The 22,545-nt window shown below is 45.1% G+C and overlaps 1 protein-coding gene across 2 annotated transcripts in view; it reads left to right on the top strand.

The window, feature by feature from the left end:
* JAG2 (jagged canonical Notch ligand 2) overlaps positions 1–22,545 on the top strand; it is a 144,643-nt gene that overhangs the window by 97,455 nt on the left and 24,643 nt on the right. For both annotated transcript variants that reach the window (XM_063947209.1, XM_063947208.1), the window contains 5 exons: positions 18,209–18,359; positions 18,598–18,762; positions 18,896–19,009; positions 19,436–19,549; positions 20,307–20,420. In XM_063947209.1, coding sequence (XP_063803279.1) covers positions 18,209–18,359; positions 18,598–18,762; positions 18,896–19,009; positions 19,436–19,549; positions 20,307–20,420 — 658 coding nt within the window. The remainder of the gene's footprint in view (positions 1–18,208; positions 18,360–18,597; positions 18,763–18,895; positions 19,010–19,435; positions 19,550–20,306; positions 20,421–22,545) is intronic.

Here is a 22,545-nt window from a genome sequence, read left to right as displayed (position 1 = left end):
CGGTGCAATCCCCAAACACATGGATGTCCAAAACAGGCGGCACTCAGAGACTTGTACTCAGCTGTAAATATGCATAGATACCCCGTGGGGTGTGCTTTATTGTAGTAATGTTTCGGGGACTTCTGTCTGAAGAATGGGAGAAGTCCCCGAAATGGCACTACAATAAAGCACACCCCACGGGGGAACCTATGCATATTTACAGCCGAGTACAAGTCTCCGAGTGCCGCCTGTTGTTTTGGACATCTATCGATCTATCGATCTATCGATCTATTTTTAGTTTCCTTACTTCATGGCAGCCACACTATGGGTTAATGACCCATTCCCCTAGCATAGACAGGAGGTTTTTTCTTCTAGTACCCGCCCACTTTGGCTATATAAGCGTGCCCCTCCTCTTCCTACCTGTGTTTCCCCCACCCCCTGTCTCCCAGGTATAGACAGAAGTAGGTTTTGTTATTTTTTTTTTTTTTTATAGTGCGGTGGTGCCGCTGTTATGGGACAGGCTTTAAAGTTATGTGCTGGCGGTTACAGCCTTTTAAGCACTTCTCTTGTACCTGGTATGCCGTGCGGTGGTTGGAAAGGCAGTCGCTGCTGTTCGCGCCGGGATGTGGTGGGGATAGGTGAGGTATCTTCCCTTCATCACGGCTGGTGGTCCCGTGAGCGGCGTCTGGGCCGGAAGCTTATGGCGTCAACGCGACTTCTGGGGGATCAGGCCTGCGGTCCCGGAAGTTTGTGCGACGCCAGTCTGCGCATGTGCAGGCGGCCAGGGCTGTGGTGAGCGGCGTCAGTGCCGGGAGCTCACGTGATTAGAGTGGCTTCCGGGTCATGTGTCAATCCCGGAAGTCGGCGTGCGTTCTTTCCCAGCGGGAGTCAAGGGGCTGCTTTTTAAAAGCACTGTATGGGTTCATGTTGGCAGCAAGCAGCATGGATGAGCCTGTGTCCCAGAAGTCTGATAAGATCCAGCCTTGGTAAGTCCTCCATAGAGGGCTGGTTATGTATATTCTGTTAGGTAGTGATTAGGTCTTTTAAATGTATTTTTTGCAGTGTGTCTGAGCCAGTTAAAAAGAAGATACGCAAGAGAAAGAATGTGTTTAGGAAATGCCCTCCATGTGATCAGTTGTTCACGGTGAGTCAAGAGGATACTATGTGCAGTGGTTGTTTTAAGGAGCCTGCACCTCCAATAAAATCATCTGAACATCTAGCTGAGCTGATGGAATGGATGAAAAAATCTTTTGTGACCAAGGATGAATTTATACAGGGATCTAAGCGTTCTAGGTCTTAATCCAGCCTAGACTATGAGGCATCTCCAGATTTGTTGTCTCAAGATGATTCTGATAGGGATTCCAGCGCAGAGTCTGTAGAAGTTCAGGAGGATGACAGATCATTTAATACTGAGTTAGTTGACGTCATGTTGAAGAATATTTACAAGACAATGAAGTATAAGGAAGCTGTTCAGGAGGGTGAGCAAGATCCCTTGTTTGAGGACAGAACAAAGAAAGCCAGGTCCTTTCCTGTGCATAAGGTGGTGAAGGACATTATTCATAAAGAATGGCAGCAGCTGGCTAAAAGGGTCGGCAGTTTTAAGAGGATTAACCGTATGTATCCAATTTATCGATGAAGAATTTCTTACTTTGTGTAATATTCCTAAAATAGATGCACTGGTGGCAGAGGTAACAACTAGAACTACGATACCTCTTGAGGATGGTGCTGTACTGAATAATTTTATGGATAAGAAGATGGAGAATGCTTTCAAGAAGTTGTATATTTCTGCATCCATTTCCTTTTAGTCTGGTGTGGCGATAGCCTCGTTCTCCAGGGCCATGAGATTGTGGTGTAGACAAGATTTCTAGAGATTATATTTTAAGGAATTTGAATGTCGTGCAGAGAGCAATGGATTATCTCTATGAAGCCTCGCTTGATGTTTTGAACTAAGTATGACCTCAGGTGTTATGGCCAGAAGGGCTCTGTGGTTACGGTCATGGGCAGCGGATACTCATTCTAAGAACAGATTAGTAACGCTTCCTTATGAAGGGTCGCTATTGTTTGGAAACAAGATAGAGACTATGATTCAGAGGATGTCGGGCGGTAAATCGGTGAGATTACCACAGGATAAGCGTGGCAGATATGCAACTTCGTCTTCAAGACGGCAATGTAGGCAGGCCAGATTGTATAGACCAGGCCGTCCCTATGGGGATAGAATTGGACGTCAGTATGAAGACAGGTATGGTTCTGGCATGACACGCCAGTCCTTTCATAGAGGATATAGGCGAGGTAATCAGAGGCAATGACTGTTCATGTCCCCTTACATCAACACCTGTAGGGGCAGGATTTCTGGATTCAGTGCCCAGTGGGAGAAGAATGTCCGGGACAAATGGGTGCTGGATATTGTGTCGGAAAGTTAGTCTGGAATTCATGAGAATGCCAAGAAAGGACTGATTTGTGTAATAAAGATCACCGCTCCTGAGTCAAGAGATGATTGCATTAAAGGAAAGCTTGGAAACACTATGTTCCTCAAAGGCAGTAGAGGAAGTTCCATTCTTAGAGAGAGGGGGTTCTATTCTCGTCTTTTCCTAGTGAAGAAGTCCTCCGGTGGTTTCAGAACAATACTGGATTTGAGGGATCTCAATCGAAGAATAAAAAAGAGGAAGTTTCATATGGAGACGCTGAAAACAATCCTGTTGGGGATAAGAAAAGAGATTTTTTGGCATCAATAGATCTCAAGGATGCTTATTTCCATATTCCAATCAGAAAGGAAGGCAGAAGATTTCTAAGGTTCAGCATAGGAGGAGAACACTTCCAATTCACGCATCTTCCATTCGGTCTCACGTCCTCTCCGAGGGTCTTTACGAAAGTTCTAGTGATCCTGATAGCTTGTCTCAGGGAGAAACTAGTGACTATTTGGGCCTATCTCGACGACCTTCTTCTGGCAGGGGAATCGGAAGAACTAATACAAGGAATGTTGGATCAGACATTAACTTTTTTGCAGATGCACGGTTGGTTGGTAAATTGGGGCAAGAGTCTATTGAATCCAACGCAGATTCTTCAGTTTCTGGGTGTCCGAACAGGGACAGGGTACCGCTTCGCATGGCGTTACATCTGTTGGGAATGATGTCTTCCATGATAGAAGTGATGCCGTGGGCGAGATGGAGAATGAGGACATTGCAATGGGACACCCTAAAGTATTCAAGGCAAAAAACTCCTTTACACCATCACATAAGGTTGACAAAAAGACCAGAGAGTCCCTGTCCTGGTGGAAGGTCAGCCAAAATTACAAGCAAGGGGTGTCTTTACTGGAACCCCAGTATTTGTTTTTTACTACAGACTCAAGTCTGACAGGTTGGGGTGCTCATCTGCTGCAACAAAGTTGTCAAGGGAAATGGTCGTCAAGAGAAGCAGGATATTCGTCAAACCAGCGTGAAATGAGAGCAGTGTGGTTGGCGATGTGCGAGTTTCAGAATCATTTCGCAGGAAATCATCTAAAAATCTTTTCAGACAATGCAGCGGTGGTGGCTTATTTAAATCCCCAAGGCGGAACAAGAAGTCGAGCAATAATGTTGGAGGTCTCGTATCTCATGCAATGGGCAGAGAAACACTAAAATCTGACGGCTTTACATGTTCCTGGCAAGGACAACGTGTTAGCAGATTATCTAATACGAAATCAGATCCAGTCTGGAGAATGGGAATTAAACGTCCAAATATTCCAAAGTATAGTATAAAGATTCGGGCAACCCGAGATAGATCTCTTGGCAACCAATCTGAATGCAAAGCTGCCTCGTTTCTTCTCAAGGTATTACCTTCCAATGTCAGAAGGAGTGGACACTCTCTACACCTAAAATGGGAGTTCAAGCTGGGATATGTGTTCCCGCTTTTTCTTCAAATAGCCAGATCATTGAAAAAGATCAGAGAAAAGAGAGTGGAGGTGATTATGGTAATCCCTTATTGGCCCAGGCGAACTTGGTTCCCAACAGTACTAAGGATGTCGGTTGGGAGTATGTGGAGACTGCCGATGGTGCCGAGGCTATTACATCAAGGTCTCCTGGAGTACCCAAATCCGCAGAGTCTTCAATTTACGGCATGGAAATTGAGCGGAATTTACTGAGAGAGAACGGTCTTTCTGAGTCAGTGATTCAGCTACTGTTGCAAGCCAGGATGGTGGTTTCTTCGGACATTTTATTATAGAATATGGAGAACCTTTATCGTCTGATCAAAAGATAAATTTAATATATCGAAGGCTGAAACAGCTCAAGTTTTGCAGTTTCTTCATGATGGCTTCGTCAAAGGTTTGGCAGTGTGAACTCTAAAGGTTCAGATATCGGCTTTGAGTGTTTTGTTGGACAGATAGAATTTTTTTATTAATTCGTCCTCAAATAACTATCTAGCCGCAAGAAGGATAAGGCCAAGAATTAGATCAATAGTACCACCCTGTGATCTAAATTTTTAATTTTTAATGCTTTGATGGAACATCCGTTCAAGCCAATACAATAAGTCGGTATGAAGTTTCTGACATGGAAGGTGGTTTTTCTTGCGGCTGTTACTTCAGTGAGGAGAGATGGGGAGTTGCAAGCACTTTGGACAGAAGAGCCATACTTGAAAGTGTTGTCTGATAGAATTGTTCTAAGGACAAACCCATCTTTCCTACCGAAGGTTGTGTCAACGTTTCATATTAACCAAGAGATCATCTTGCCATCGTTTTTTCCTCAACCGAAAAATGAGGAGGAAAGATTACATACGTTGGATCTTGTGAGAGCAATAACTATTTTTCTCTGACGTCCTAGTGGATGCTGGGGACTCCGTCAGGACCATGGGGATTAGCGGCTCCGCAGGAGACAGGGCACAAAAATAAAGCTTTAGGATCAGGTGGTGTGCACTGGCTCCTCCCCCTATGACCCTCCTCCAAGCCTCAGTTAGGTTTTTGTGCCCGTCCGAGCAGGGTGCAATCTAGGTGGCTCTCCTAAAGAGCTGCTTAGAAAAAGTTTTTAGGTTTTTTATTTTACAGTGAGTCCTGCTGGCAACAGGCTCACTGCAACGAGGGACTTAGGGGAGAAGAAGTGAACTCACCTGCGTGCAGGATGGATTGGCTTCTTAGGCTACTGGACACCATTAGCTCCAGAGGGATCGAACACAGGCCTAGCCATGGAGTCCGGTCCCGGAGCCGCGCCGCCGACCCCCTTGCAGATGCCGAAAAGTGAAGAGGTCCAGAAACCGGCGGCAGAAGACTTTTCAGTCTTCATGAGGTAGCGCACAGCACTGCAGCTGTGCGCCATTGTTGTCACACACTTCACACCAGCGGTCACGGAGGGTGCAGGGCGCTGCGGGGGGCGCCCTGGGCAGCAATGAAATACCTATACTGGCTAAAAGATGCATCACATATAGCCCCTGGGGCTATATGGATGTATTTAACCCCTGCCAGGTCTCAGAAAAACGGGAGAAGAAGCCCACCGAAAAGGGGGCGGGGCCTATTCTCCTCAGCACACAGCGCCATTTTCCCTCACAGAAATGCTGGTGGGAAGGCTCCCAGGCTCTCCCCTGCACTGCATTACAGAAACAGGGTTAAAACAGAGAGGGGGGGCACTTATTTGGCGATATGATTATATATATTAAGATGCTATAAGGGAAAAACACTTTTATAAAGGTTGTCCCTGTATAATTATAGCGTTTTGGTGTGTGCTGGCAAACTCTCCCTCTGTCTCTCCAAAGGGCTAGTGGGGTCCTGTCCTCTATCAGAGCATTCCCTGTGTGTGCTGTGTGTCGGTACGTGTGTGTCGACATGTATGAGGACGATGTTGGTGAGGAGGCGGAGCAATTGCCTGTAATGGTGATGTCACTCTCTAGGGAGTCGACACCGGAATGGATGGCTTATTTAAGGAATTACGTGATAATGTCAACACGCTGCAAGGTCGGTTGACGACATGAGACGGCCGGCAAACCAATTAGTACCTGTCCAGGCGTCTCAAACACCGTCAGGAGCGTTAAAACGTCCTTTTACCTCAGTCGGTCGACACAGACACGGACACTGACTCCAGTGTCGACGGTGAAGAAACAAACGTATTTTCCTTTAGGGCCACACGTTACTTGTTAAGGGCAATGAAGGAGGTGTTACATATTTCTGATACTACAAGTACCACAAAAAAGGGTATTATGTGGAGTGTGAAAAAACTACCTGTCGTTTTTCCTGAATCAGATAAATTAAATGAAGTGTGTGATGATGCGTGGGTTTCCCCCGATAGAAAATTATTGGCGGTATACCCTTTCCCGCCAGAAGTTAGGGCGCGTTGGGAAACACCCCTTAGGGTGGATAAGGCGCTCACACGCTTATCAAAACAAGTGGCGGTACCGTCTCCAGATAGGGCCGCCCTCAAGGAGCCAGCTGATAGGAGGCTGGAAAATATCCTAAAAAGTATATACACACATACTGGTGTTATACTGCGATCGCCTCAGCCTGGATGTGCAGCGCTGGGGTGGCTTGGTCGGATTCCCTGACTGAAAATATTGATACCCTTGACAGGGACAGTATTTTATTGACTATAGAGCATTTAAAGGATGCATTTCTATATATGCGAGATGCACAGAGGGATATTTGCACTCTGGCATCAAGAGTAAGTGCGATGTCCATATCTGCCAGAAGTTGTTTATGGACACGACAGTGGTCAGGTGATGCAGATTCCAAACGGCACATGGAAGTATTGCCGTATAAAGGAGAAAAAGACAACGTCTTTTCAGCCTCAGTCCTTTCGTCCCCATAAAGCGGGCAAAAGGCCAGTCATATCTGCCATGGGATAGAGGAAAGGGAAGAAGACTGCAGCAGGCAGCCCATTCCCAGGAACAGAAGCCCTCCACCGCTTCTGCCAAGTCCTCAGCATGACGCTGGGGCCGTACAAGCGGACTCAGGTGCGGTGGGGGGTCGTCTTAAGAGTTTCAGCACGCAGTGGGCTCACTCGCAAGTGGACCCCTGGATCCTACAAGTAGTATCCCAGGGGGTACAGATTGGAGATTCGAGACGTCTCCCCCTCGCAGGTTCCTGAAGTCTGCTTTACCAACGTCTCCCTCCGACAGGGAGGCAGTAGTGGAAACAATTCACAAGCTGTATTCCCAGCAGGTGTTAATCAAAGTACCCCTCCTACAACAAGGAAAGGGGTATTATTCCACACTATATTGTGGTACTGAAGCCAGACGGCTCGGTGAGACCTATTCTAAATCTGAAATATTTGAACACTTACATACAAAGGTTCAAATCAAGATGGAGTCATTTAGAGCAGTGATAGCGAACCAGGAAGAAGGGGACTATATGGTGTCCCGGGATATCAGGGATGCTTACCTCCATGTCCAAATTTGCCCTTCTCACCAAGGGTACCTCAGGTTCGTGGTACAGAACTGTCACTATCAGTTTCAGACGCTGCCGGTTGGATTGTCCACGGCACCCCGGGTCCTTACCAAGGTAATGGCCGAAATGATGATTCTTCTTCAAAGAAAATGGACGATCTCCTGATAAGGGCAAGGTCCAGAGAACAGTTGGAGGTCGGAGTAGCACTATCTCAAGTAGTTCTACGACAGCACGGGTGGATTCTAAATATTCCAAAACCGCAGCTGTTTCCGACGACACGTCTGCTGTTCCTAGGGATGATTCTGGACACAGTCCAGAAAAAGGTGTTTCTCCCGGAGAAGAAAGCCAGGGAGTTATCCGAGCTAGTCAGGAACCTCCTAAAACCAGGAAAAGTGTCAGTGCATCATTGCACAAGGGTCCTGGGAAAAATGGTGGCTTCTTACGAAGCGATTCCATTCGGCAGATTTCACGCAAGAACTTTTCAGTGGGATCTGCTGGAAAAATGGTCCGGATCGCATCTTCAGATGCATCAGCGGATAACCCTGTCTCCAAGGACAAGGGTGTTTCTTCTGCGGTGGCTGCAGAGTGCTCATCTACTAAAGGGCCGCAGATTCGGCATTCAGGACTGGGTCCTGGTGACCACGGATGCCAGCCTGAGAGGCTGGGGAGCAGTCACACAGGGAAAAAATTTCCAGGGAGTGTGATCAAGTCTGGAGACTTATCTCCACATAAATATACTGGAGCTAAGGGCAATTTACAATGTTCTAAGCTTAGCAAGACCTCTGCTTCAAGGTCAGCCGGTATTGATCCAGTGGGACAACATCACGGCAGTCGCCCACGTAAACAGACAGGGCGGCACAAGAAGCAGGAGGGCAATGGCAGAAACTGCAAGGATTCTTCGCTGGGCGAAAAATCATGTGATAGCACTGTCAGCAGTGTTCATTCCGGGAGTGGACAACTGGGAAGCAGACTTCCTCAGCAGGCACGACCTCCACCCGGGAGAGTGGGGACTTCATCCAGAAGTCTTCCACATGATTGTGAACCGTTGGGAAAAACCAAAGGTGGATATGATGGCGTCTCGCCTCAACAAAAAACTGGACAGGTATTGCGCCAGGTCAAGAGACCCTCAGGCAATAGCTGTGGACGCTCTGGTAACACCGTGGGTGTTCCAGTCAGTGTATGTGTTTCCTCCTCTGCCTCTCATACCAAAAGTACTGAGAATTATACGGCAAAGGGGAGTAAGAACGATACTCGTGGCTCCGGATTGGCCAAGAAGAACTTGGTACCCGGAACTTCAGGAGATGCTCACGGAAGATCCGTGGCCTCTACCTCTAAGACGGGACCTGCTTCAGCAGGGACCGGGTCTATTCCAAGACTTACCGCGGCTGCGTTTGACGGCATGGCGGTTGAACGCCGAATTCTAAGGGAAAAAGGCATTCCGGAAGAGGTCATTCCTACACTGGTAAAAGCCAGGAAGGAGGTGACTGCACAACATTATCACCGCATTTGGAGAAAATATGTTGCGTGGTGTGAGGCCAGGAAGGCCCCCACGGAGGAATTTCAATTGGGTCGATTCCTACATTTCCTGCAAACAGGATTGTCTATGGGCCTCAAATTGGGGTCCATTAAGGTTCAAATTTCGGCCCTGTTGATTTTCTTCCAGAAAGAATTGGCTTCAGTTCCTGAAGTCCAGACTTTTGTAAAAGGAGTACTACATATACAGCCCCCGGTTGTGCCCCCAGTGGCTCCGTGGGACCTTAATGTAGTTTTGGATTTTCTCAAATCCCATTGGTTTGAGCGACTCAAATCGGTGGATTTGAAATATCTTACATGGAAAGTAACCATGCTACTGGCCCTGGCTTCAGCCAGGAGAGTGTCAGAATTGGCGGCTTTATCGTATAAAAGCCCATATCTGATTTTCCATTCGGACAGGGCAGAACTGCGGACGCGTCCTCAGTTTCTGCCTAAGGTGGTGTCAGCGTTTCACCTGAACCAGCCTATTGTGGTGCCTGCGGCTACTAGCGATTTGGAGGATTTCAAGTTGCTGGACGTTGTCAGGGCATTGAAAATATATATTTCAAGGACGGCTGGAGTCAGAAAATCTGACTCGCTGTTTATACTGTATGCACCCAACAAGCTGGGTGCTCCTGCTTCTAAGCAGACGATTGCTCGTTGGATTCGTAGCACAATTCAACTTGCACATTCTGTGGCAGGCCTGCCACAGCCTAAATCTGTCAAGGCCCATTCCACAAGGAAGGTGGGCTCATCCTGGGGGGCTGCCCGAGGGGTCTCGGCATTACAACTCTGCCGAGCAGCTACGTGGTCGGGGGAGAACACGTTTGTAAAATTCTACAAATTTGATACCCTGGCTAAAGAGGACCTGGAGTTTTCTCATTCGGTGTTGCAGAGTCATCCGCACTCTCCCGCCCGTTTGGGAGCTTTGGTATAATCCCCATGGTCCTGACGGAGTCCCCAGCATCCACTAGGACGTCAGAGAAAATAAGATTTTACTTACCGATAAATCTATTTCTCGTAGTCCGTAGTGGATGCTGGGCGCCCATCCCAAGTGCGGATTGTCTGCAATACTTGTACATAGTTATTGTTACAAAAAAAATCGGGTTGTTATTGTTGTGAGCCGTCTGTTCAGAGGCTCCTACGTTTGTCATACTGTTAACTGGGTTCAGATCATAAGTTGTACGGTGTGATTGGTGTGGCTGGTATGAGTCTTACCCGGGATTCAAAATCCTTCCTTATTGTGTACGCTCGTCCGGGCACAGTATCCTAACTGAGGCTTGGAGGAGGGTCATAGGGGGAGGAGCCAGTGCACACCACCTGATCCTAAAGCTTTATTTTTGTGCCCTGTCTCCTGCGGAGCCGCTAATCCCCATGGTCCTGACGGAGTCCCCAGCATCCACTACGGACTACGAGAAATAGATTTATCGGTAAGTAAAATCTTATTATTTATTTATTTATTTATTTATTTGGAAAGGGTAAAGGTTTTCAGGAAGGAGAAAAGTCTCTTTCTAGTACCTGTTGGATCTAGGAAAGGGTGTATGCCAATGACATAAACTATTGCAAGATGGATTAAGGAACTTATCACCTTTTGTTTACTAGAAGGATGGCCGTGAAGCTCCAGAGAATATCAAGGCACACTCGACTATGGCAGTGTCCGTATTCTGAGCTATGAAGGCACAGGTGGCGGTGGAAGACGTATGTGCAGCAGCTACGTGGTCATCTATACATACCTTCTCTAAACATTATGCTTTGGATATTGTTAAAGCTCACTTTGGTAACCAGGTTTTGCAACAAGCCTAGGTATAATTTAAATATTAAGCATCAATTTATTTGTCTGTTGTGGTTCCCTCCCGTGATTTGGCTTTGGTATATCCCATAGTGTGGCTGCCGTGAAGTAAGGAAAAGAAAACCGCAATTATACTTACGATAATTCCATTTCTTTGAAGTACTTCATGGCAGCCCATGAATTACCCACCCTGTGGAGAGTGTTTTTTCTTCTAGATATTGCGGAAACCCTCAAAAAGACAGGTAGGAAGAGGAGGGGCACGCTTTATATAGTCAAAGTGGGCAGGTACTAGAAGAAAAATCCTCCTGTCTATGCTATGGGAATGGGTCATTAACCCATAGTGTGGCTGTCATGAAGTACTTCAAAGAAATGGAATTATCGTAAGTATAATTCATAGAGATATTGAGACTGTCTTGCTCTGGAGAGCAGGAGGACAAAACACGTTTGTGTGCAATAATTGTGACTACTGAATATCTCCTCATCCATTGCTACTGCCAGAGCAGCATGGTTGCGTTTTCTGATATTTGAAACGTGATCCTTGGAAACTGAGAAGGTAACACAGAATGGAGATTGAAGTGGGAGGGAACATAGAAGACAAAACCAATTCTGCTTACAGTACATGTCTATTACTGATGGCAACAAGACTATATAACCATATTAGGACACCAGAGAACAGACATTGCCTTCTCCTAAACTGAGGCACAATGGTACCATGTTTTACTAGCAAATATGTATATTTGGTCTTCTAGTAAATTGGAGCTATTTCTTTGAAAGTGGAATTGTCCATAAAAGCCTGGCAATATTCTTGTTACTTAGAACCAGGACATGGGTCCCGTGCCGCATTCTTTATTGTGCAAAGATGGCGAAAAAAGATGAGCAAGCTGTTGGTATGGCAATATAATCTGCCTTCGCACAAAGTATTTCTGCAAATTTAATGGAGTTATATATAGGTCACGTGGTTTGTTTTTTATATGGTAATATATATTTTTAAGTATATTGGTGTAACCGCTCTACATCAATTGATCGTTAAAAGTTCCCTTGATGCTATGTAGAATAGGACTGCCGTAAAGTTATCAAAATTCCGTCTGTCTTAACAAATACTTCATAGATGGTCTCTCTGCAGAGTTTACTACATTCTATCACAATAATTATCTTAGGCAAGTGTGGTGCTTTACCATTCTCTGTGCTGTTTTTGATAGCTGACCTCAACGGATGGATCTCTTAATTGACACTTGCCTTAAAAGAAGAAGAAAAAATAGATTGTTTTGACATAGCTTACCTATGTTTGGTGGATCTGCAGGGGTACTTGATGATCTCAGTAGGTCACTTGCTCTTCTAGTCCGTTTGGCTCTGTCAAGGTTATCCGGAAACCGACCAGGGAGTTTGGTTTTGAATGTTGGATTAAATACATATTATCATGTTACTGCACATGTGCCCCCAATATGTTTTAACACACTTTCTCTATAGCTCTTTGATTACAGCTTTCATCGTCAATCAATTTATTTTTTTAAGAGCCGATAGAATTCAGTATTATGGAAGCGTGTCCCAATCTTTAATACCTGCTATTGTAACGTTTATGGGGTTTGGTGTAAACCCCCCCCCCCCCCTCCACCCCAACCCCTTTTTTATTTTTTTTATATTCTTTCATTTTATTGTAGACGATCCAGGAACCAGATAAAAAAACCATATGAATTGCAGGAAGTTTTGCTCACTGTTGCCTGCATACTATTAAACTTGAACTGGAAAGGGAAATTTATACTACAAAAGGAAACATGTGAATACAGCTGATAGGAGGACATCTAAAGAAAAATTTCTAGCCTTTCCTCACAGGCTTAGCGCTGAGAACTGAACATACTTAATGTTTATTGAATTGAAACATGTAGACTTATTCCCGTCCTTCAGCTTTGTGCGTAGTTTTTTTTTTTTTTTTTTCATTAGAAAATCACAGCTTAAAACTTCAATCAGACATGCTAGCACAAATAAAACATTCCTCTCTGGGCATTATTAAGTCTCTTGTATCTGTAATCGTGTTGTGGCAAATTTTGGTCTGTTGAAAGTATTTTTTTTTTTCCACCACTCCCATCATGAAAAATGTGAATCCTTAGCTATCCTCAATACATTTTAAGATTCCTTAAATACCTCTAATGTAAAATGTTGGAAGAGTTTCATAATGGGAAACTGTAAAAGAGTCCATATGTTCTAGGGCTGGCATGACCTATTGTCTATTTTACATGGATACAGTAAAGCATTTCTGAGAAGATATACACCAATCAGCCATAACATTAAAGCCACCTGCCTAATATTGTGCAGTCCCCCCTCCCCTTGTACCGCCGAAAAAGCTCTGACCTGTCTAGGCATGGACGCTGCAAGACCTTTTTGAAGGTGTCCTGTGATATCTGGCACCAAGACGTTGGCAGCAGATCCTTATAAGTCCTGTAAGTTGCAAGGTGGAGCCTCTATGGGGGTGGTCTTCAGTATGCCGACTGACGGGATCCCGGCGCACAGTATACCGGCGCTGGGATCCCGACAGCCGGCATACCGACACTTATTCTCCCTCGTGGGGGTCCACGACCCCCCTGGAGGGAGAGTAAAATAGTGTTGCGCGCGTAGCGCGCCCGCAAGGGGCTCATTTGCGCTCGCCACACTGTTGGTAAGCCGGCGGTCGGGCTCCCGGCGCCGGTATGCTGGTCGCCGGGAGCCCGACCGCCGGCATATCGTAGTGAACCCCCTCCATGGCTTGGACTTGTTTTCCCAGCACATCCCACAGATGCTAGATTTGGATTGAGATCCGGGGAAACTGGAGGCCAAGTCAGCACCTTGAACTCTGTACATTCCTCAAACTATTCCTGAACAATGTTTGCAGTGTGGCAGGGTCCATTATCCTGCTGAAAGAAGTCATTGCCATCGGGAAATACCATTGCCATGAGGAGGTGTACTTGGTCTGCAATGCTTAGGCAGGTGGTGCATGTCAAAGTAACATCCACATGAATGGAAGAAGCCAAGCTTTCCCAGCCAAACATTACCCCGAGCATCACACTACAGCCACAGTGCCATCTCGCCCAGATTAACGATGCGCACACACCCAATTGTTGCCGTCACAGCATCTCAAAACTGGATGTGGACAGTATCAGACACTGTAAGATGCTGTGATGCATAGACGTTCCGATCACGTTTTGTTTGGAGGAATGTATTATATGTGAGTGAGGGGTGTTTTCTGGTGGATCAGAGCGGTGCAGCAGTGACTGTGGAGTCTGTTTGGGCTACATAGCTCAGTCGACATTCTAAATTCAATCAGTTAAGTGACATCGGTACTATTTGCTGGAACTTTCTACATTGAATTACAACAAGCTGCAATAAACTGTGAGCACGGATACTTTCCAGGAGGCACCGATATCTTCCACTAAAGAGGCCGTGTCAACACGACATTGGATTTCCATTGTACAGTAGTACCACACTGTTTCAACGATACAAGGAGGAGGTGCCTTCATAAAACTTGTATCGGGACATTTGGAGTAATTACCATGTTATTAATGTTAACGGGATTTGCAGAACATAGCATTAGCACCGTAAAACCCTACCAACTATGGGGGTCATTCCGAGTTGTTCGCTCGCTAGCTGCTTTTAGCAGCATTGCACACGCTAGGCCGCCGCCCTCTGGGAGTGTATCTTAGCTTAGCAGAATTGCGAACGAAAGATTAGCAGAATTGCGAATAGAAAATTCTTAGCAGTTTCTGAGTAGCTCGAGACTTACTCCTACACTGCGATCAGCTCAGCCCGTTTCGTTCCTGGTTTGACGTCACAAACACGCCCTGCGTTCGGCCAGCCACTCCACCGTTTCTCCAGACACACTTGCGTTTTATCCTGGCACGCCTGCATTTTTCCGCACACTCCCAGAAAACGGTCAGTTTCCGCCCAGAAACGCCCACTTCCTGTCAATCACACTCCGATCACTTCAACGATGAAAATTCTTCGTTCGGACGTGAGTAAATCTACTAAGTTTTGTGCTAATTTACTTAGCGCATGCGCATTTTTGCCTTAATCGCTCTGTTGCGAAAATCGGCAACGAGCGAACAACTCTGAATGACCCCCTATATCCGTATTCCTTTATTGCATATAAGGAAGGTCACTTCATACTCGTTAGTGGCTGCTAAGCATATTATCCTTTACTTATTGAATGCTGTTATTCCAATATTTTGCAGTAGAATGTGCATCGCGGTTGTAAGCGATGCAACAAAACGGCTTCATGAAACTGCACTTAGTTGGGTACACGTTCCTTGCGTATCTGTGTGCGACTGTTAGAATCTGTATACGGAGTGCTGCGATGCAGCTTTTTTTTTTTTTTCACGCCTAGTTCCATTGTGCTTCATATACAAAGTCAGACTTGGTCACGCGCAGATATGTGTCACACATCCGATCGATCGGTGCAGTCTTGTGAAGCGGTTTTGTGCACACATGCTCTGTGTGGCTCACTCACGCCAGGTGTATCTCACAGCGTACTGAGGCTAGGTGTACGAGGACACATCTGTACCTGTCTTACCCCCTCCACTCGCGCCAAGCGTTTCGCATAGCACAGCGTACTGAGGCTAGGTGTATGAGCACACATGTGTACCTGCCTCACCCCATCCAGACACTCGCGGCAAAAAATAATAATAAATTAAACAAAAACAAGGTCTCATCATAAACTAAAGATTACACATTGTTTGAAATCCAGAAAATCTGACCTCACACGATGTGGAACTTTGGTTTGCGGCCATATGGGAAGGAAGCTGGTCCAGTCATGAAGAGGTTAGGATAAATCCGTAAAGCTGTGCACCGTGGCAGCAATGAGACTGCATGTACAGGCGAGCACCGCTGTTTGTAATAACAAAATGTCTGCAAGTGCACTGCCAAATCTCTCTCCAGAAACCTCGGGTGTATTATTAAGGTCGTGTTTAGCAGAGCTGCTTTACATCAGGGAGGTGGCAGGCATGACTTTTCTCGCTAAGCATAAAAGTCTTTGAAGTAGCTGCAGATGGCTGATTGGTCGCCAACCTCCAGACAAGGAGTCTTCCCCTCTGCTTATTAGTGTCCACTGTCTGAGCCTCACGTTTCTTAGTTTCTATAGGAAACAGGACAGTTTTGCGTCCTTGCAGGTGGAAGTTATTACCCTCCCCCATGTATAGCACTGTTAAGCCATATATCGCCTTAATCTTACAGTACTTGGGCTGTTCTATGTATGTAGCCAGGTTGCCGAAATGGGCAATTCTTAATGTGTTTTAAATGTATTCTAACTTAGACCAAAATGAAACCACTTTATTGCTATGTTAAAGATGACAACGGCTGGAGCATTGTTCATGAGTATGCAGCCTATCCCTTTACTAGTGAACCAGTGACCTCACCAAATGCCTAATTTCTAACGTTCCTTGCGATGTGATAGGCTGCAGTCTTGATATCGGAATATCTGCTCACTTCTGTGTCGGCAAGTCGTTAAGGTGGCATCACTGACTGCGTACAGAATCCCCATTGGTCATTTTCCAACAGACCCAATCAATCTATTTTAAGCCATTACGTCATGGTTTCCACGCACGCTATAATGTCGGGGACATTACCGTATATATCTGCAGAGTTGACGCTTTTATATTCATTTTTGTTGCAAAAGAAGAATAAAAAAAATGGCAAACAAAACTATGCCGTACAAATACATAAAGTATAGGCGTTGACACTAACATTTTAACAGGTTAAATAAAAATTGAACACTGAAAATTACTACGTTTTTTTTAGGTTTATGACAAAAACTTGTGCCTGGCTTCAATAACCAGCCGAGACAGGTCGTAGCCCATTTATTAAGACTGACTACCTTAAAAGGCCATAACTGCTTAAAGGTTTACATGGTTTTACCATTTGTTTAAGTTGGGCATTTTTGTCCTAATAGTGACTTGCAGACAGGCTTTCAACCTGTAGAAAGAGCGTTGTGGTAAATGTGTTTCTACGCTGCTGTTGTCCTGTGTTAGTCCTGGAGCTGCAGCCTGGCGTGCTGCTGAATAGGGAGCTGTATTAAACGAACATTTAAATGTCCAACTTTCCGCAGGGATCTGGTCTGAAGATAGACAGTGTCTAGGTCGACAATGTTTAGGTCGACCACTATAGGTCGACAGTCACTAGGTCGACATGGATGGAAGGTCGACAGGGTTTCTAGGTCGACATGTGCTAGGTCGACAAGTCTAAAGGTCGACATGAGTTTTTCACATTTCTTTTTTTTAAATTTTTTCATACTTAACGATCCACGTGGACTACGATTGGAACAGTAAAGTGTGCCGAGCGAAGCGGTAACGGAGCGAAGGCACCATGCCCGAAGCATGGCGAGCGAAGCGAGCCATGCGAGGGGACGCGGTGCGCTAATTTGGGATCCCGGTCACTCTACGAAGAAAACGACACAAAAATGAATAAATCCTCATGTCGACCTTTAGACTTGTCGACCTAGCACATGTCGACCTAGAAACCCTGTCGACCTTCCATCCATGTCGACCTAGTGACTGTCGACCTATAGTGGTCGATCTAAACATTGTCGACCTAGACACTGTCGATTTGATGAACCACACCCCTTTCCGCACCAGCTTTGACCAATGTAAAATGGCGCTTTAATACTTTGTCCAGAGGCGGCTTCCTTTACACTATTTAGTGTTTAATATTTATATGCATGCAGTGTAATCTGGTCTATAAACTGTAGGGTTAATGAAACTTTTACTGACTTATTTTGGGCCAGTCTATTTTAAACCTGGGATAATCCAGTTGCGCTATATCATAATAGTCCCTGTTCGGGGTCCTACGCTGCCTGTCCTTCATTCCACTTATGTTTCTTTTTATATATATATATATATATATATATATATATATATATATATATATATATAATATATATATATATATATATATATATATATATATATATATATATATATATATAATATATATATATATATAATATATATATATATCTTTATATAAATGACTTTGTCTGGGCAATAAATTCAATTCTTCAGACGACATCTTCAAATCCTAGGTAGTTTTGGGTGTGTGTTGTATTCCTGTGTAAGGCTTACAATTGTTACAGCTGAGTTCTATGACAGGCAGCAGAAATCCCTCTGCGCTGGTGATTTGTTGAACTGTGAACGGCATATGGGCTGAAGGCATATTGTACAGTCTGTCATGATCATCTGAGCAACATTAAAACTAAGCTACCATATTGGCTGCAATAAGTGGTCATCTCCTGTTGGCATTTTACCTTATTTTCTTAACATGATCAAATCATCATGGATCTGTGACAATTCACAGCACAAAGGGCTTGCTCCAAACATGATGCATAAGACCATAGTACTTTCATCCATTTGGTATATGACTCTCTCGTGTGCTGGCAGACTCTAGGTGTGACCTTCTCCAATGATGGTTTGACTTCCACAAAGCTCAGATTCGTGATGTGCCCAGGGTATAATGCTCATCCATGGTTTTTTAATTTATTTATGTAATTTGTGTTGCAAATATGTATGTTTTAATTACATTGTGACCATTATACTTTTTCTGAAATACCTGTTTGTTTTTTACTGTCTCTGTAGGTGGACATTGACTTCTGTGACCCGAACCCTTGCCAAAATAAAGCTCCTTGCTACAACCTAGGCGGTGATTACTATTGTGCCTGCTCCGATGACTATGACGGGAAGAATTGTTCTCATCTTAAAGACCACTGCAAAAATGGCTCTTGCAAAGGTAACTGTGGGGTACGAACTGCATAAGAGGCTTCCGCAGACTCTGACCACTACAGCTATTAATGGATTTTGCTTTATAAATACTCTCCAAACTGCGTTATATAAATGGTAGTACTTGGTTGCTATTTTAGCTTGAAGCGCTGGTCCCTTTTATTTATTTTTTAAACTTTTTTTTTTTTATGCAGCTGATTTTGAGCGTCTGTGTGTCGCTAATGTGTTCCTCCTTTTTTTATTTTTAGTCATAGACAGCTGTACAATAGCGATTTCTACTAATGCCACCCAGGAAGGTATCCGTTACATCTCCTCTAATGTCTGTGGGCCTCATGGGCGCTGCATCAGTCGGCCTGGTGGAAACTTCACCTGTTCCTGTGATCGAGGATTCACTGGTGCATATTGCCATGAAAGTAAGTGTTTGAGAAAACTCATTTTGTATTATTGCGTAGGTATTATGTGTTGCTGTGTTTACTATGTTAGCAGCATGTTAATGCATTTTAGCCTTTGAAGTGTTCTAAAAATAGACATGTCTGCGTCTTTTAGATATCAACGACTGTCTTGGGACTCCATGTAAAAATGGCGGAACTTGTACAGATGAAATTGACTCTTTCAGATGTTTCTGCCCAAGTGGTTGGGGCGGAGAATTCTGTGATATAAGTAAGTTGGAAATTAAGTATGCTTGTCCGTGTGTCCAACATTTTTTTTTTTTTTTTAATGCCCTTTATTATTTATTTATTCGTCTTCATGCTTTGGGGGTAATTCAGAGTTGATCGCAGTAGCAAATTCGTTAGCAGTTGGGCAAAACCATGTGCACTGCAGGTGGGGCAGAGAGAGTTAGATTTGGGTGGGTTATATTGTTTCTGTGCAGGGTAAATACTGGTTGTTTTAGTTTTACACTGCAATTTAGATTTCAGTTTGAACACACCCCACCCAAATCTAACTCTCTGCACTTGTTATATCTGCCCCCCCAACCCCCCTGCAGTGCCCATCTGCTAACAAATTTGCTGCTGCGATCAACTCTGAACTAGACCCTTTATTACGACATGCTTTATGGTTCTGATCTTCTTTTTTTTTCCCCAACAGACTACAATGATTGCAACCCAAATCCTTGCCAGAACAGCGGCCGATGCATTGACTTGGTAAATGATTTTGTTTGCCAGTGTGAAAATGGATGGAAAGGCAAAACTTGTCACTCCCGTAAGTAACAAGGAGATTTTAGCTTGCATTCCTTTTTGAGGTGTAGGTTGTCCACTTTCCCACTTCACTTGCCTGCATTTTCAGTCTGTACTTGCGTTCCCTGACCTTTTCTGCTTTCCTTGTGTTTACATTCCTTTATGCATATATAAATCTGGTTATGACCTCCCCTCTTCCCCCATGTTATGAGCTTTACTCAGATGTATTAGTACAGTTTGAGTATCCCTTATCCAAAATTCAAAATCACACATTTTTTCTTCCCCTACTGAGATAATGACACATATAGTGTTCACTCTAGGCTGTTTTAGCAGGGCGCGGCGCCCTGCCCGATTTTATTAAGGCAAAACCCACCCTGCCCTTTCTGCGGCGCCCTGCTAAACAGCCTGCACGCTTCCTGCTCTCCCAGCGTGTGTAGATGCCATGCGCATGCGCACAGCATCTATTCACGCTACGGGAGAGCGCTTGGGGGAAGCCCAGCACCTCCGTAGGTGATAGGCACGCCCCCTATAGTGTTGCTCCCGGCTGCCCACGCCCCCTTTAGTGACGCCGCCAGCTGCCCACGCCCCCTTTAGTGACGCTGCCGCCCGCCCATGCCCCCTTAAGTGACGCCGTCAGACACGTGCACAAATGTCCCCACAGACCGGCGCCCTGCCCTCAAAAATTACTAAAAAGTGTGGGATTTTGGATAAGGGATACTCAACCTGTGTGTATTTCTGCAGCTTTAAGGTGGACTTATGCTAAGGTTATATTTGCTTAACAGGTGAATATCAGTGTGACCCCAGCACATGCAGCAATGGGGGTACATGCTTTGACACTGGTGACACTTTCCGTTGTCTCTGCACTTCAGGATGGGAAGGAGCCACGTGTAACCTTGGTGAGAATGAATAACGCTTATTGAATTGTGTGATCTTGAATTGCACTTTCTTTTCTTTTTTTTTTTTTTTTATGTAAGCTCGTTTGGGCAGGACCACCACTACCTTCTATTTTGGGCCATTTGATTGTATCGTGGTCCCATCAATGTACAGCGCTGCATATTTTGTCACATTATAGATGGAGATATAAAAAAGAACCTTTTATAATCCACTTTCCACCATTGTGCCACATTAGCTCAGCCTATGTTTGTATGTGAGGGCTGCACAGCTGGAGAGTAAGTGGCAAGTCTGTCATGTGGTACATATATAAAACCACGGCATGCCACCTGTAGTTAGTAGATGTAATATACACTGGTACAAATGGATCTACTTAACCGTATCGTGAATGTTATGTGTCCTGAATGATTTTTTATTTAATATTTTATTTCCCCCCCCCCATCACCACTCTTGCCGGATTTACTAATGGCCAAAGAGCACAGTAAGAATCAATTGGTTGTTGCTACTGTTAGACTTGTGAATTGATGTTGCTGTATTGTATTGTAATTTGTTACTATTTTTTTATTTTTGTAGCCCTATGCTTTGATACACTTCTGTATAGTGGTTTTGTTACCCTGCACTGTGTAGCTGTGCCTCTTGTATTGTGTTTGCAACAGTCATTCTTATATGCAGTCAATTATAAATAGGCTTACCATCCTGTCCTTTTAAACCGGGACACGTGAATTTCACAGGTTCTGTGGCTGGCTGACTTCAAGCCTGCATTTTGCCTGGTTTTAATCGGCCACAGAACCTGTGTAATCCATGAGCGTCCTGGTTTTAAAGGGATGGTGTAAGCCTAATTATAAAGCCTTTCAGTTTTGGTAGATCAACCTACGTTATCCTACATTTTTCCACAAGAAATGTACCCATATTACTGCTTTTAAGCTCAGTGTGTGAAAAAGATATAATGCTTAAATACTATTTTTCTGCAGCAGGGTACACTGGGATTCCACAGGGAATACATCGGGGTGTAGAGTTGGATCTTGATCCGAGGCACCAACAGGCCAAAGCTTTGACTCTTGCCAGGATGCACTGCACGCCTCCTCTATAACCCCGCCTCCGGGCACTGGAATTTGTAAGTTGGTGCCTGCAGAGCAGGTCACTAACAGGTGGGGCTGCGCTAGGGAGCTCTGAAAAGAGCTTTTTAGGAAGACTTCAAGGGCTGCAGCACTGTTTGTCATTCTGACATTCTGTGCTGCAGCTCCATCACCTCCCCAGCAGCGCCGCATACTCCCGCGGCCAGGTTCCCGGGTACTTGCAGCGGAGGCTGACGCTCTCCAGGATCGCGTGGCTGCACCTCAGGGAGGAGGTAAGAGGGTGCCCCAGGTGGGACCCGCCTGTATATCGCGGTCCGGTCACGGTCCCAGGAGACTAACCGCGCCGCTGGCGTGGACACTGTACTGCACGGGGACCCCACTATATCCACCAGAGCAGGGAGCACAGGTCGGATTTACTAAAATCCGTTTTACATAGGCTCCACAGTACGCGGTGGTGAGGACCAGCATAGGGGATAAGATGCTGAGCTGTAGCCCCTCCCCCAGCTCCGGGCGCCATCTACTGCTGGTGTTCCCGCCCTGGAGCTGCTTCTCACTCTCCCTCACTCCCTGACAGATTTTGGTGCCATCTTCACAAATAGCTGAGCTGATCTCTGGCACTGCAGGGCACCATCTCCTCTGTAAAGCCGCCTGTCTCATCAGCGCTGTGCATTTACAGGCACTTTAAGTATTCTACATGTCAATTTAGTACCAGTATCTACTGTGCATTGTTATAGCTATATTCATACATATTTATATGTAGTGTTACTAGTCCAGTGCAGTTTTATTGTTTATCTGTAATAACTTCTGCATTGTACATATGACTGAGTGTGCCTGTAGCTGCTGTGTGGATTTCATTCTCGTGCATCACACTACTTGCTACCACTATATTCTGTACCTTGGGGGGGCTAGGTGCAGCAGTCTCATATATATATATATATATCTATCTCTCTCTCTCTCTCTCTCTCTCTCTCTCTCTCTCTCTCTCTCTCTCTCTCTCTCTCTCTCTCTCTCTCTCTCTCTCTCAAAGTAGAGGAAGAAACAACAGAGCGCCTAT

Source organism: Pseudophryne corroboree, chromosome 12, assembly GCF_028390025.1.
Source record: "Pseudophryne corroboree isolate aPseCor3 chromosome 12, aPseCor3.hap2, whole genome shotgun sequence".
Taxonomy (NCBI): Eukaryota; Metazoa; Chordata; class Amphibia; order Anura; family Myobatrachidae; genus Pseudophryne; species Pseudophryne corroboree.
Note: the sequence above shows the minus strand (reverse complement) of the source record. Positions and strands in the feature narration are given on the sequence as shown.